General features: G+C 40.0%; 1 protein-coding gene and 1 long non-coding RNA gene across 2 annotated transcripts in view; both read right to left on the bottom strand.

The window, feature by feature from the left end:
• Positions 1–167: 167 nt before the first annotated feature.
• On the bottom strand, positions 168–2,769 carry LOC138966085 (uncharacterized). The gene is made up of 2 exons (XR_011455595.1): positions 624–2,769; positions 168–591 (listed from the first exon to the last, which is right to left on the bottom strand). It is a non-coding gene; the product is annotated as an uncharacterized lncRNA (long non-coding RNA).
• Positions 2,770–9,244: 6,475 nt separating this feature from the next.
• LOC138966081 (heparan sulfate glucosamine 3-O-sulfotransferase 5-like) overlaps positions 9,245–16,692 on the bottom strand; it is a 222,025-nt gene continuing 214,577 nt past the window's right edge. Inside the window, exons 6-7 of the mRNA XM_070338168.1 lie at positions 16,393–16,596; positions 9,245–12,642 (exon numbers count right to left, since the gene is read on the bottom strand). Of these exons, the coding sequence (XP_070194269.1) occupies positions 12,400–12,642; positions 16,393–16,596 (447 nt within the window). The 3' untranslated portion in view covers positions 9,245–12,399. The remainder of the gene's footprint in view (positions 12,643–16,392; positions 16,597–16,692) is intronic.

Genomic DNA, 16,692 nt, shown 5'->3' with positions numbered 1-16,692 from the left:
TGTGTGTGTGTGTGTGTGTAATCTCTGTGTTGTCCAATCTTTGCTCTCTCACAGAGGGAAGTAGCCAGCAACTACCATTACTTTTTTTAAATTTTGTTAACTACCTGCACGTGTGTATGACAAACAAACAAACAAACAAACAAACAAACAAACAAGGGAAACAAACGAACAAGTCATGGCTGAAGCCAAGTGCACATTTATTTGTAGTTTCCAGACATATGTTTTTTGTCAGTGCCCAAACACTTGGGCAATATTAATGGCCATCATGCATTTTTTTTTTTCTCATTTATTACATACTATTTGCAGTTCACGACACCAAATACACACACTCCCTGGACAAAAATCAGGGGGGAATTAAGTTACCAGAAGCACAAGCAATGCACTGAAAAGTACGGCAATACATGTTTCAAAATAAACATTTACACATCTTTCTTGGAGAAAAAAAACCAAGGGAGAAGTTTACAGAAGCACAAGCAATGCATTGAACACAACAATCCATTTTTCAAAATACACAATACATTTTGAAAAAAACGTCTCAAAAGAACAGTTGATTTGGTTGCCTGGAAAAAAGGTTAACCTTGCTGTCTGAACCTGGAAAAAAGGTTTAACCTTGCTGTCTGAACCTGGCAATATGAACAGTGCACAGAAAGGGTATGCTGCATTTCTAAGACCACTATAAAGTCATCTGCACGAGTATGTTGAAACCAAGTCTTGACCAGAATTCCGCAAATGGGCTGTAAAAAAAAGTTGTAAAACGTGATGGTGAGGCAAGCTGGACTATATATGGTTGATTGGGAATTCTTCTTCTTCTGCGTTCATGGGCTGAAACTCCCACGTACACTTGTGTTTTTTTGCACGAGTGGGTTTTTACATGTTTTTAACCCGCCATTAAGGCAGCCATATGCCGATTTCTTACTCCAATTTCTCAGTATATGCATGCTTGGTATGTTATTGTTTGTATAGCCCACCGAACACTGACATGGATCACAGGATCTTTTTCAAGCTCACTTTGTCTGAGTGCTTCCGTTTACACACGAATGGGGATAAGGCACTATAGCAGGTCTGCACATTATAAGTTGACCTGGGAGATCAGAAAAATCTCCAACCTTTAACCCACCAGGAGCGGCCAGGATTCCAACACTCAACCTTCTGCTTGGGAGGGCGGCGTCTTATTCACTAGGCGATTGTGCCCATTGTTGGAAATACCCAGTGAAGTTGAGTGCCACAGTGAAGAATCAACTCAGATGTTTTCCAGAAGATGACCTACATAAAGCTCAGCTTGCCTCAACTTCAAGGAACGCAACTCGATCTTAAACAGCACATTCAAATCCTTTCTTTCTTTCTTTATTTGGTGTTTAACGTCGTTTTCAACCGTTCAAGGTTATATCGCGACGGAGGGAAGGGGGGTGATGGGATAGAGCCACTTGTCAATTGTTTCTTGTTCACAAAAGCACTAATCAAAAATTTGCTCCAGGAGCTTGCAACTTTACTTTACTTTACTTTATTTGGTGTTTAACATTGTTTTCAACCACGAAGGTTATATCGCGACGGGGAAAGGGGGGAGATGGGATAGAGCCACTTGTTAATTGTTTCTTGTTCACAAAAGCACTAATAAAAAAATTGCTCCAGGGGCTTGCAACATAGTACAATATATTACCTTACTGGGAGAATGCAAGTTTCCAGTTCAAAGGACTTAACATTTCTTACATACGGCTTGACTAAAATCTTTTCAAACATTGACTATATTCTATACAAGAAACACTTAACAAGGGTAAAAGAAGAAACAGAATCCGTAAGTCGCCTCTTACGACATGCTGGGGAGCATCGGGTAAATTCTTTCTCGTCCCAACCAATATGGGACTCCCCCTAACCCGCGGGGGGGGAATTCAAATCCTGATAGAGTTATTTCCCCACATTGTCAATTGACAAGATCAAAACAAGTCGCGCAAGGCGAAATTACTACATTTAGTCAAGCTGTGGAACTCACAGAATGAAACTGAACGTAGTCCGCCGCTAGTGCAAAAGGCAGTGAAAGTGATGAGCCTGTTTGGCGTGGTAGCGATTGCGCTGTGCTTTACTGTACCTCTCTTCGTTTTAACTTTCTGAGCGTGTTTTTAATCCAAACATATCATATCTATATGTTTTTGGAATCAGGAATCGACAAGGAATAAGATGAAATAGTTTTTAAAACGATTTCGGAAATTTAATTTTGATCATAATTTTTATATTTTTAATTTTCAGAGCTTGTTTTTAATCCAAATATAACATATGTATATGTTTTTGGAATCAGAAAATGACGAAGAATACGATGAAATTGTTTTTGGATCATTTAATAAAAAAATAATTTTAATTAGAAGTTTCCGATTTTTAATTAGTTTTTAAGCCACCAAGCTGAAATGCAATACCAAACCCCGGCCTTCGTCGAAGATTGCTTTGCCAAAATTTCAATCAATTTAATTGAAAAATGAGGGTGTGACAGTGCCGCCTCAACTTTTACAAAAAGCTGGATATGACGTCATCAAAGGTATTTATCGAAAAAATGAAAAAAACGTCCGGGGATATCATACCCAGGAACTCTCATGTCAAATTTCATAAAGATTGGCCCAGTAGTTTAGTCTGAATCGCTCTACACACACACACAGACACAGACACAGACACACACACACATTCACCACGACCCTCGTCTCGATTCCCCCCTCTATGTTAAAACATTTGTCAAAACTTGACTAATAGTAAACAAGTCGCGTAAGGCGAAAATACAACATTTAGTCAAGTAGCTGTCGAACTCACAGAATGAAACTGAACGCAATGCAACGCAGCAAGACCGTATACTCGTAGCATCGTCAGTCCACCGCTCACGGCAAAGACAGTGAAATTGACAAGAAGAGCGGGGTAGTAGTTGCGCGAAGAAGGATTGCAGGCTTTTCTGTACCTCTCTTTGTTTTAACTTTCTGAGCGTGTTTTTAATTCAAACATATCATATCTATATGTTTTTGGAATCAGGAACCGACAAGGAATAAGATGAAAGTGTTTTTAAATTGATTTCGAAAATTTAATTTTGATAATAATTTTTATATATTTAATTTTCAGAGCTTGATTTTAATCCAAATATAACATATTTATATGTTTTTGGAATCAGCAAATGATGGAGAAAAAGATGAACATAAATTTGGATCGTTTTATAAATTTTTATTTTTTTTACAATTTTCTGATTTTTAATGACCAAAGTCATTAATTAATTTTTGAGCCACCAAGCTGAAATGCAATACCGAAGTCCGGGCTTCGTCGAAGACTACTTGACCAAATTTTCAACCAATTTGGTTGAAAAATGAGAGCGTGACAGTGCCGCCTCAACTTTCACGAAAAGCCGGATATGACGTCATCAAAGACATTTATCAAAAAAATGAAAAACACGTTCGGGGATATCATACCCAGGAACTCTCATGTCAAATTTCATAAAGATCGGTCCAGTAGTTTGGTCTGAATCGCTCTACACACACACACACGCACAGACAGACAGACACACACCCACACACATACACCACGACCCTCGTCTCGATTCCCCCCTCTATGTTAAAACATTTAGTCAAAACTTGACTAATAGTAAAAAATGAGAGCTGCTTCACAGTGCTTTACAACCACTGTGTTTACAGCTGACAAAGGATGAGTCTGAGAGAAATGACAGCGAGAAAAAATCTCAATGCTGATAACAGTCCGAATGGCCCCTTGGAATTTTGCACTGACAAAAAACTAGCTCTGGTTACAAACAAAAAATTAAAGGAAGAGGCTCGAGGAATGGCTTAACTGCACAGTACTGAAAGATTTCTGTCAAAAAGGAGAGATTCTACAGAACTTGCATGCACATACACACAAAATGTTACAAACATTTATGTGCAAAGCAAAATAATGACAAGTCAGGTCTCGTCCACTAGAGAAGAAGAAACAAAATGTTTTGTGGATCCGATGAGAGCATGATAGTCATATATTATTCATCCATCCACCCCTAGAAAGTGAGAAATTAAAAAAATTATAATCCCACAAGTATTTTTCTTCAACAGCTGCTATTAAAAAAACATGTTTCGGTCAAAAATTAAGTTGACTCTGTTGTGGGGTTGTATTGTTAATAACTGAAAGTGCTTTGTTGACAAACTAACATGTAAATATTGCCAGTTTTCTGACTTAAGATGGATAGCTTGTTTAATCTGCATGCTCAGCAAAGACTGCAGGGATATTTCCCTTGAGGAAGAACTTCATGAATATATATCTAGTCAAGTTTCTTATTTCACTCAGCACATATCAAGCAGACACAATTATATCCACATTAACACCCAAACATCATATTGCAAGAATTAATCATTAACACAAAATCTATCCTTGTTTATACTGAAGAGCTAAGTAATGTGGGCATTTCAGTACATACCGAACTACCATAGTGTTCTGAAACAGTGGCAAAATGGTAAGATCAAGTTTAAGATCCACGCATACTTGAAATACACTTCATACCATTGCACATGTAATATTACCCGCTATTACGAGCTAGTCGTGTGACAGAGAGTTTTCTTGCACACGAGACTGTAGATGTTTCACGACGGCTTTAGCCGGAGTGAAACAGCAGCAGTCGAGTGTGCAAGAACACTCTCTGTCACACGACTAGCTCGTAATGGCGATTATGTCTCACAGCTTCAACAGAGGAGAGAACAAACACGTTTTGCGTACTCACGCTTGATAAACCTAAACACAGGAGCAGCCATTGTGGAGAGATCTACTTTTTGACGAAAGTGAACGAACAACTATGAATGACGTCTCGGTATATGTGAATGACGTCACAGTCATCGTCACAGTCTGTATCTTTTGAAGCATTCCATTCTTCATGACGTCTTTCTGTGTCTGCATCCGCGAAATGTTTGTTCTTTCCGGGGTCGTTGTCATCTATGTTCAGAACTCTGTCCTTCTAGTTTCAGACTAACAGGCCTCCTGAGCGAGCCACTTTCCAAGGGAAGCTAAACTCGCGTATGGAAACAGTACTGTAGTCTGGGATGCCGTTTTCAGTATTCTCAGCGTTGAAGAATTTGTAAAGAGAAGACACGACAACAGCAGGAGAAATAAAAGTCGTGTGTGCATTTTGGGGCTTTTGGAGGGACGATTTCGAGTTTGAATCCGTTCTTGCACATGCTCCAAAGCGTGTAACATACAATCTTGCACACGTTTGCTTTAGTAGTGGCAAAGAAGGAAAGCGTGTGACATATACCAGCTTGCACATATGACAATACATTGACCAAATGGAAAGCACTCCCCGTAAGTGAAATTTAGAAATAAAGGTTCCTGTAACAGAAGCACTTTCAATCTGTTAGTACTCTGTATGAGATAACACGTTTGCATACCTTGGGGCTATTGTTTGGGCAAGACTGAGTTAATCCTTCAATACATACAAAGGCTTAGGAAGTTATACTTGTACACGTAGATTTTTAGAGGTAGAAAACTTAAAATAGTCCGTCAGGAGCACACACCCGGCAGTTGACAAAATACCAACTTATTCATGTTTAATAATACAAACAATTACCACAACAAACATAATATTAAAAAAAAGTACATTAAAAGCTGATGTCAGGTTATCTTTAAAAATACAATTAACAAAAGCAATGCAGTGGAGTGATTGGTGTAATTACATGAAAGTTACATGACAATGACATGAAAGCAACACAAAACATGCAGACTCATGCAAAACACAATAAAATTACACCCAGGTGCATAATAAAGCAAATTTGTGACCCTCCACCACGAAATGAGTCGCATGTCACCTCGCGCGGTTCTGCGCTAGGCTTAATATAAGTCCGGGGAGTGTCTGGTAACAGTGTGTGGGTCACCTTAGTCACAGGCTAATAACTCAAACAGTTTTCGCTCTTTTCTAAAACGGTTTTCACCACTGAATAGAGCATACAAATCTCGTTATGACAATGTAAAAATATAACAAGAAGGGCAAAGCCCATACGACTCACATGCTTTACACATTTTTCCTACCAAAATACATGTGACCTTGACCCAAGGTCAAGGTCATCCAAGGTCATGCAACACAAAGCTGTTAATTCAAGACATAGGAAGTACAATGGTGCTTATTGGCTCTTTCTACCATGAGATATGGTCACTTTTAGTGGTTCACTACCTTATTTTGGTCACATTTCATAAGGGTCAAAGTGACCTTGACCTTGATCATATGTGACCGAATTGTCTCATGATGAAAGCATAACATGTGCCCCACATAATTTTTAAGTTTGAAACAGTTATCTTCCATAGTTCAGGGTCAAGGTCACTTCAAAATATGTATACAATCCAACTTTGAAGAGCTCCTGTGACCTTGACCTTGAAGCAAGGTAAACCAAACTGGTATCAATAGATGGGGCTTACTTTGCCCTATATATCATATATAGGTGAGGTATTGAATCTCAAAAACTTCAGAGAAAATGGGAAAAATATTTATGGCAACATTTATGGCCCCTGCGACCTTGACCTTGAAGCAAGGTCAAGATGCTATGTATGTTTTTTGGGGCCTTGTCATCATACACCATCTTGCCAAATTTGGTACTGATAGACTGAATAGTGTCCAAGAAATATCCAACGTTAAAGTTTTCCGGACGTCCGGACGGACGGACGGACGACTCGGGTGAGTACATAGACTCACTTTTGCTTCGCATGTGAGTCAAAAATCATGCAAAGGTGACATGCGACTCATTCCGTGGTGGAGGGTCACATATGCGTAAAGTTAATTCTATTGGCAGAGCTGTACAAAGGTACTACTATACAACTATAATTCCCTATACACAGTGGTACCTGGGATGTGAGGCCCCTCCAATGAGAGGACACCTTCCAAGTAAGGACAGCTTCTGTTGACCGCTCTATTGTATAGTGACAAGAAAAGGTGTGGGGAAACTGAAGATCTCTGTAAAATTATTCAATCTATATTATTGCTCTCTTATCTTTTACAACTGTTTGCCAGTTCACTCGAGTTGCTAACAACTGCTTTAATTGTGCTGTCTTACAATCGCACTTGAAAGAATTTATTTCCAGTTGACTCCAGTTTTCAACAATTAATGCTCCATTCTGTTTTGTGGCCGTTTTCCAGAATGTTCTATATAGTACACTTAAATTGCTTAACGACGGGTCTGATCTGTTTTACAGCTTTTAGTCAGAATTGTCCACTGAACTTGTGAGTTGCTAGCAATTGCTTTGTTCTGATAAATAGTGATTCAGACTAGCTGGTCAGCACAAAAACCAACAAAACAGACTTTACAAGCTTACATTGTTAACCTGTATACTGTTCATCAGAGAGCATAAAAAGTTGTTAAAATAATAATACACTCTCTTTCTAGAATCTGAATTCCTGCTGCTTCTATTAAGGTTCCACACAACACAGCACCAGAGGTTAAGCTTGATTAAAATCAGTCCAGGATGTTTTTCTTCCCCGAGACAGAGCCTTTAATGTCGGTCAGTTTACAGGGGCGGATGAGTTCATTTTATGGGGGGGGTTTCCAAAAGTATATTGTGAAGATATGGGTGTGAAGGCGCGAAGCGCCTAGCTTGCTAGGGGGGAAAATTTTGAAAAAAAGGATGCAAAATGGTTCAATCTGGTGCATTCTGAGGATGATCATTACCAGTTTTAGGCAGCAGATTTTGTCACTGATTAATACCCAAAAAATTGAAACTCAACCCAAAAAAACAAACACAAATATTTTTATTTTTTGGCTGGGGGGGGGGGGGGGGGGGGGTCCTGGTAACCCCAGAAATCCCCCCCCCCCCCCCCTCGTCCGCCCCTGGTTTATATAGCGCCCAAATCTCACTTTTTGTAAATAAGTGTTGGTCATAGTATTGAAAGTACATTAAAACTCCCAAGCTAGCTAGCACCATGCAACCTGACATTTTTATGATAATTCCACCAGAATGAAAGCATGCTCACATTCCAAAACAAAAAAACCAAAACGTATACATAATATAATAATATAAGCTGTTTTGGTCAGTGTGATTATGATGTATGCATATGTGAGGGTGCAAGCATCTGTATGTATTAAAACATAATTAGCATGAAGCATGATTCAACTTTCCACGTGGGAAACTCGATCAATATATGCCATATCAATAATTAACTCATCACAAAACATTATTATGCACAAATCACAAAATGTATATCTGTGCTCTGCCTCATTGGTGATACATGCAGTCTCCTGGAAAATTAATAATACTGTAAGCTGATTTCTCACAATAAAAAAATTAAAATGTGCAACCATCGGAGGATCTTGCACCACACAATAAAGAGAGAAAAAAAAGAGAAAAAAACACACAAATCAAATGAACAAAAAACAACCTCAAAACACAAACAGTATGCATGGATGAGGGTTACTGGAAACACTGATACGTGTATGTTTCTGGGCCTTAGAGTTTTTCTTTTGATAACACATTGATTAAGAGACCTATACTCTGCACAGGAAGTATTTCAAAAAGATCACCCGGCACCAAACACATTCAAGAAAGCATTTAAATACAACAATTTCACCAAAATTTAACTTTTGGAAAATCTGCTCTTATTCGTCAATCAAGTAGTTCTTTGATCAATTTCAAAAGTTTAGTGGAAGCATACGCTCAACCAAGTCATGATTCACCTGTTGTAAAAATATGACACAATTTTGACTAAAATGACTTCTATTGTCACACACACAAAAAAAACCCAATGGAAGCTCCTCTCCATAAAAGTGTCATAAAAATCGATAAAATGCTGATTACAATTACAATATATATATTGACCAAAAAAAGCGCAATATGGCACAGGATTATATCCAAACAGACACAACTGTTCAAGCCACTAATAGGCTAATAAAACCTTTACGACATTTCCTGTTGCACCAATTAGGAGAAAAAATTGCTGTATAAAGTTATGACAATCAACCTCACAGAGGCAGTATAAGGCACAGTCTCATAGAGACAATATATGCAAAAAGAGTAAAACAAACTTTTTACTGTAGCTTAATTTCATTCCTGCGTCAAACAAATCAGTCCTATAGTAACTTCAAGCACAACATACATTGTACATCGATCAATGGACCTAGATCTCTCCCCGACTTGAGAAGTTACACGTGTGTGTGTGTGTGTGTGTGTGTGTGTGTGTGTAAGAGTCGAGAGAGAGAGAGAGAGAGAGAGAGAGAGAGAGAGAGAGAGAGAGAGAGAGAGAGAGAGAGAGAGAGAGAGAGAGAGAAGAGAGAGAGAGAGAGAGAGAGAGAGAGAGAGAGAGAGAGAGATGTATACATATATGCATGCAAAAAAGCGTCTGTGTGTGAGATTGTATGGTGTGGAGTGTTTGTGGGTGTTTTCGCACGCATACACATGTTAATGTAAACATGCACATGCATGTGTGTGTTTGTAGCACGCATGTATCTGTATTTGAATATTGTATGGTCCCTTTCACATTCTGAGTATGATTAAAAACAAAAATGTTAAAACAGCTTTATCTGCATCTTTCTTAGACAACTCCTTAAAATACCTTGATTACACTCTCTCCCTTCATCGACTCTTCTCCACACCTCCAAAACTAACCTACCTTAGTAACTCAAAACCACCATAAAGACCATCCCCCCCTCATCGTGGTATGGTGGTGAAACAGAACCAAGCTATGCCGTCGGAAGAAAATCGCTGAAATCTCACTGTCCCTAAAACATGGGGGTGATTTTTCATTGTGAGAAGTATACTGGTAGGGCTCTCCCTTGGCGGACAGGTTGGTTGCTGGCTAACGGGGCTCTGGTGAAGATGGAGGTGTGCTGGACAGTACCGGTGTGACGGCACAGAGGCCTAAGGACACAAGCGGTCATCTCAGCAACCTCCAAACGGGTAGACTGGACTCGTCAACCCTGGCAGGTAACCAATCTAGGAGAAGGAAAACTCCGAAATAGAACCACGGGCAGACCAAGCTCAACAGCCCAGGAAGGCAATTGGTCTAGGGGAGGGACCCCTGACCAACGTCCAAGGCCGAAGTCGGAGATGCGGGACCCCCTGGGTGCCAAAAAGCGCTGCATCACGCAAATCACAAAATGATGGAGACTCTAGTGAACGACGAAGAAGAAGAAGTGACTCAAAATACATTTTCTTTAAAACTGCACATGCAGTACACTAAGAATGTGTCTTTCAACTCAACACATAAATTAATTATCTAATGTCTATTTTTTCACCCTGTCAATGGCCTTTCTTCTTTCAGAATATTTTTGATTTCAGCTAGCTAGAGGAATAGAAAATAACGCAGAGTTGAAAGTTGACCAACCTGAGGAACACATAAAACAATGTTACCGGTTTGAGAGTATGTGGAAACTCAAAAACAGTAGCCTCTACCAAAGAGTATACAGTACTGTCTATGCCTCTACCTTCCGTTTTCAAAAATATGTTTTAAGCGTATGTAGAACACAAAGCAACACACAACAACAATGACAAACAATATCAAAGCAACAACAGCAGACCCAAAAAATGATGGTCAAAATGGCATCTCTTTCCACAAGGAAAAAAAGACGTTTCCAGTTACACTTCAAATATCATGCTAAAACGCATGTCAGAGCCAGCCAAGACGGTGTGGTGAAAATAATCGGCACAAAGATCCCCAGCTGCCCAATTTCATACCAATAATAAAATCAAAAATTGTCAGCAAAATACGGGGGTTGCAACCCGACTCTACAAAACAAGACTAGACATAATGATCTGTAAATCAGATCTAAATTTGTACCTCTCTGCACAGGCAACAGGTACCTTCTTCAAGCTAGAGTAATTCAATGACATTATGGTGTATTAGAAAGTTTAAAGCATTAAATACAATACAGAAAATTGAAGCCGCTTCCCACCAACTGAAGAGGCAAATACATGTATCCCATAACTTTAATATTCCCATACTGACTACAGACTACTTAAAATATCTTTGAATAAATAACGTCTGCACTTCAAAAGGCAAATTTGATTACAATGATCAACCATAACAATTTGACCGTAAAATAACACAAACACTCTTAAAAAGAAGAATAATACTTTAAAATCAATTGTACAATAAAAACACAGATAAGCACCTTGAAAAACGATAATCTGAAACATGCATGGGCAAAAAAAAACAACGTCTACTACTCTACTGGCGCAGAAAGTTCCAATGTGTTATGGCAAAGAGACCAACAGGTGTTGCGTAATATCTGAGCACAGGTGTTGGTTTTCCTTTCTTTTGAATCCTGAGACTAGCTGAAACAAATTTGAAGTTGTTTATTCCAGCTCCCGTAGTAAGGGTAACTAAAACGTACCACAATTGATAGCGTAATCATATACACATACTGTCTATTCTGCTTTTTTTTCGCGCGTCTTGTGAGGCCCCAGGTGATCATATCCCCTCCTTGCAAAATGACAGCTTCTTACATGTACACTCTTCCATTTAATTGAATTATATTGCACATGTATATGTACAAACAAAGGCATGTTCTAATGCACATATACTAATGTAGGCCAGCAATCATACACACATGACACACACATGCATGCATGTACGCACGCACACACACGCACACACACATTCATTCAACACACACACACACACATGTATGCACACATGCACGCACACACACACACACACACACATGCATGCACATGCACACACACACACACACACACACACACACACACACACACACATTCACTCAAACAGATAATCAAACACACTCAGAATTCCAATCTACAGCAGTGACATTCTTTCCACAGACAAAGAAGTGAACTCATCATGACCAGGAGAGGCTTGAACCCAAAACCCTTGGCATCTAGGCCGCACACAAGGCAGTGAAATAAAAGTAGTCCCTGAATTTTACGGTGACACAACACCCTTCAAACCTCAATACTGCAATGCACCAAAACAACAGCCGGTTTCTGACCATACAAGTCATTTGCTTCACCCTGAAAAGTATAAACGGAAGTCACAACAAAACAAAAATAATCTGGCAAACGACCAACGCACCATAACCCAGTGAAACCCATCTAACACACGTTGGCCCTAACGCATCTCCCCAATAAGTCCTATGGAAGTGTTGTCTCATACTGAAAGAAGATCGAACATTTTATACTCGTTCAGTATGTTGACCGTAGTGCTGCACACAAGGCTGCGCAATATCGGGAGATTAATTGCCCAGAATAGACGATTTTTGGAATTAGCTAATCACTAGCGAGGGGTGTGAAGAAAACATGTGTTTCCACCTGTTTCCGACAGACCCCTTGCTAGTGATTGGCCCCGTCAAATATCTGTACATAGGTTTTGCAAGAAAAGGTCACTCTCCCACAACCCATATACAAAGCCGACAGAGTTATTTTTGGAATTTGTCTATTGTCTCTGACCAGTCATGCAACAAAATCACTTCACATCCAATGGCGCCAGTTGAATTTTCGTCCCACACGGTCAAACAACTTCTCGTTGAAAGGGGTGAAGAACTCTTTGAGTTTTTTTAGCGTGTAGGGGTCGATGACTGGATGCGGGCGACCTTTGCCCTCTGCCAGACAGTGTTCCGTTTGGGCAGAACGAAAACAGAAGAAGCCTCGAGAAGTGTTGAACGTGAATCGATCGTGGGTGATTTGATGATCCAGCCCCAAAAAATTCTCCACCTGAAAATGTAGACACAGAAATGTGTAAGTAAACTCATTTTTTTCATTTCATTTCATTTTCATTTCATTTTCATTACTTTATTGTCCCATCGCTGGGAAATTCGGGTCGCTTCCTCCCAGTGGAAAGCTAGCAGCAACGGAGTCGCGCTACCCAGGTGTCTGCGTGTTTAGGTGTATTCAGCCACCTGCACTCATTTATATGCAGATACAGTCAATTCCGGTTAATCGGCCATCCGGATAATCGGCCAATTCCGGATAATCGGCCAATTCCGGATAATCGGCCAATTTTCCCTGGGACCGAATCTTTTCTTCAAACGTAGTTATGTGTTAAAATGTTCGGTTAATCGGCCACTTCGGATAATCGGCCTTGGTTCAGTCAGTCCCAAAAGTGGCCGATTAACCGGAGTCGACTGTGTATTCATGATGTTCTAGTGTCTCATAATCAACAGAGCAGAGATGTTTGGCTTCAACTGTAACAAAATATTAAAAGATAACTGTTACAATTAGGCTAGCGATTTTGTTTTAAATAGAGAATAATTTATCAAATAATGTATCTGTCTAGATTTTACATGTCTATTGATACAGACACTTCTGATGCAAACAAGGATTTACACTTTTTATGTACATGTACTTGGAATCTATTTACTTATTGAATCATTTGTTTATGCAATGTTTACAAAAGTAAATGATCAAAATCATGTCGCAACTGAGGTAAAAAAAAAAATAAAAAAAATAAAAAATCATGTCGCATCAAAGACAGTGGATTAAACCTGTACACACTCGAAGAACCAAAGTAGAAACCCCCTTTTACGACCTTCAAAAATCTGAAAAAAATCGGGTCTTAAAATGACGTCCGTAATGGCCTAGTGGGTAAGACGTCCGTAATGGCCTAGTGGGTAAGACGTCTGTAATGGCCTAGTGGGTAAGACGTCCGTAATGGCCTAGTGGGTAAGACGTCCGTAATGGCCTAGTGGGTAAGACGTCCGTAATGGCCTAGTGGGTAAGACGTCCGTAATGGCCTAGTGGGTAAGACGTCCGTAATGGCCTAGTGGGTAAGATGTCCGTAATGGCCTAATGGGTAAGACGTCCGTAATGGCCTAATGGGTAAGACGCCCGTAATGACCTAGTGGGTAAGACGTCCGTAATGGCCTAGTGGGTAAGACGTCCGTAATGGCCTAGTGGGTAAGACGTCCGTAATGGCCTAGTGGGTAAGACGTCCGTAATGGCCTAGTGGGTAAGATGTCCGTAATGGCCTAATGGGTAAGACGTCCGTAATGGCCTAGTGGGTAAGACGCCGGCCTCCAAAGCGGAAGGTCATGGGTTCAAATCCCGACCATGCCTGGTGGGTTAAGGGTGAAGATTTTTCTGATCTCCCAGGTCAACTTATTTGCAGATCTGCTAGTGCCATTATCCCCCTTCATGTGTACAAGCAAGTACAAGACAAAGTGTGCACGGAAAAGAAACAAGTCGCGTAAGGCGAAAATACAACATTTAGTCAAGTAGCTGTCGAACTCACAGAATGAAACTGAACGCAATGCAACGCAGCAAGACCGTATACTCGTAGCATCGTCAGTCCACCGCTCATGGCAAAGGCAGTGAATTGACAAGAAGAGCGGGGTAGTAGTTGCGCTGAGAAGGATAGCACGCTTTTCTGTACCTCTCTTCGTTTTAACTTTCTGAGCGTGTTTTCAATCCAAACATATCATATCTGATATGTTTTTGGAATCAGGAACCGACAAGGAATAAGATGAAAGTGTTTTTAAATTGATTTCGAAAATTTAATTTTGATCATAATTTTTATATTTTTAATTTTCAGAGCTTGTTTTTAATCCAAATATAACATATTTACATGTTTTTGGAATGAGAAAATGATGGAGAATAAGATGAACGTAAATTTGGATCGTTTTATATAAAAAAAATTTTGTTACAATTTTCAGATTTTTAATGACCAAAGTCATTGATTAATTTTTAAGCCACCAAGCTGAAATGCAATACCGAAGTCCGGGCTTCGTCGAAGATTACTTGACCAAAATTTCAACCAATTTGGTTGAAAAATGAGAGCGTGACAGTGCCGCCTCAACTTTCACGAAAAGCCGGATATGACGTCATCAAAAACATTTATCAAAAAAATGAAAAAAACGTCTGAGGATATCATACCCAGGAACTCTCATGTCAAATTTCATAAAGATCGGTCCAGTAGTTTAGTCTGAATCGCTCTACACACACACACACACAGACAGACAGACAGACAGACAGACAGACACACATACACCACGACCCTCGTCTCGATTTCCCCCTCAATGTTAAAACATTTAGTCAAAACTTGACTAAATGTAAAAAGTAAATTTTAAGGGGCTTATTGTCCGTCAGGTCTTAATTGCCTATATTGGACATGAATTGGTTTATACGATTCGAGTTTTTACGCCCTCACAGCTTTTGATGTATGCGTGTTTAGGTGGTATCAGCCATCTGCACTTATGGTAGAATGACCAAGATCTTTAACGTGCCATTTTGGTGACACGGGGGTGGGAGATGGATACCGTCTCTGGGTCTGCACATAAAGTTGACCCGTGTCCGTCCCGGCCTGGATTCGAACCAGCGACCTTTCGATCACAAATCCAGTGCTCTACCACCTGAGCTACCCGGGCCCCCAAAGATCCTGTAACCCATCTTACTGTATAGAGAGAGGTCATGAAGCATAGACAGTACACAGCCATGCTGTTGGCAGATAGTTTTCCATGTAGGTGTGTTGTGCGCGCGCGTGAGTGCGTATGTTTGTGAAAGTGCATTAGTGTGCAATGTGTATTATATAGTGTGTGTGTGTCCGCGCATGTGATCATGTTTCATAGTGCAATGTGTTATTCATTGATATGTGTGTGATTGCACTGTGAATAATGTTATGTTGTTGTTGTATTTTCTTCCAATGACTGTACAGCGCTTTAAGCAGGGTTAAATCCTGGATACATAGAAATATTATAAGATGTTTGATGGCTTGTTGACAGACCAGCTTTTTTGTTGGTCCAAGGGGACTATATCGTCTTTTGTTTCATCTTTATCGACCAAGGCCGAAGACCGCGGTTGATAAATATGAGACAAAAGGCGATATGCTCCCCGAGGACCAACAAAAAAACGCTGGTCTGACGACAAGCCAGCAAACATCCTTTTTGTCATCATTTTGGTTGTGCAACAAAATGCACAATAACCTACAGGGAGACGAATTTTTAGAATCCAACTCCGGGCCACAAAGCATCGTCACAGTAGCACGAGATAACACGTCAAACTTGTATGTGACGTCAAACGTAGCTTGTTGACGCTTTTCTTCCAGTCTGAAAATGTACAGAGCTGCGATCATACCTGTGAGTTCAGTAAGTGTTGAGCATATTTCTTTTCTTTTAAGTATTTATGACTTTTCGTTGTGGGTTTTGTGATTACAGAGATAAGTTGCAAATTGACCATGAGTCGCCGCGGTAATTATCAACATTGATTGGGTCTTTGAGAGTGAATGCTTACAATCGTTGTCCTCGGAAACACAAATCCAAAGCCGCGATGGTTCCACACATCAAACAATCAGCCTGATTGGCTTTTACTTTGACAATCCATGTTTCACCTGAAAGCTCAAACCCATTCACCACCTCGAGTTATTGCATGGGGAACATGAGATTTATTTACCAGGTGCTTGTGAATGAAAACTCGTGAACATGATGACAAGCATTATTATTATTATTGATGACCGTTATTCTATCCCCATACTTTGGACAGCTCCTCCCACGGCCTGGTGATCATGTTGTCACCATCCACGATGTGGAACTGTGATCGCGGGAAGTACTGCAACCACCGCTGCAGGTGCCTGACATAGATGGAACGCTTGATGGCTGTGTACGATCGGTTGATCTCGTACGTTTCTTCGTCCAGCACCAACTTTTCAAACGGGATCACCGACTTTTGCCTTTTCAACTGAAAAACAAAATTTCACATTATCAGTAAGTACGTGTCTTGTTTTGTGCTTTATATATTTGAGCACCAGAATAAAAGCATGATGAACGGCATAAT

This window comes from Littorina saxatilis, linkage group LG5 (genome assembly GCF_037325665.1).
Source record: "Littorina saxatilis isolate snail1 linkage group LG5, US_GU_Lsax_2.0, whole genome shotgun sequence".
Lineage (NCBI taxonomy): Eukaryota > Metazoa > Mollusca > Gastropoda > Littorinimorpha > Littorinidae > Littorina > Littorina saxatilis.
Note: the sequence above shows the minus strand (reverse complement) of the source record. Positions and strands in the feature narration are given on the sequence as shown.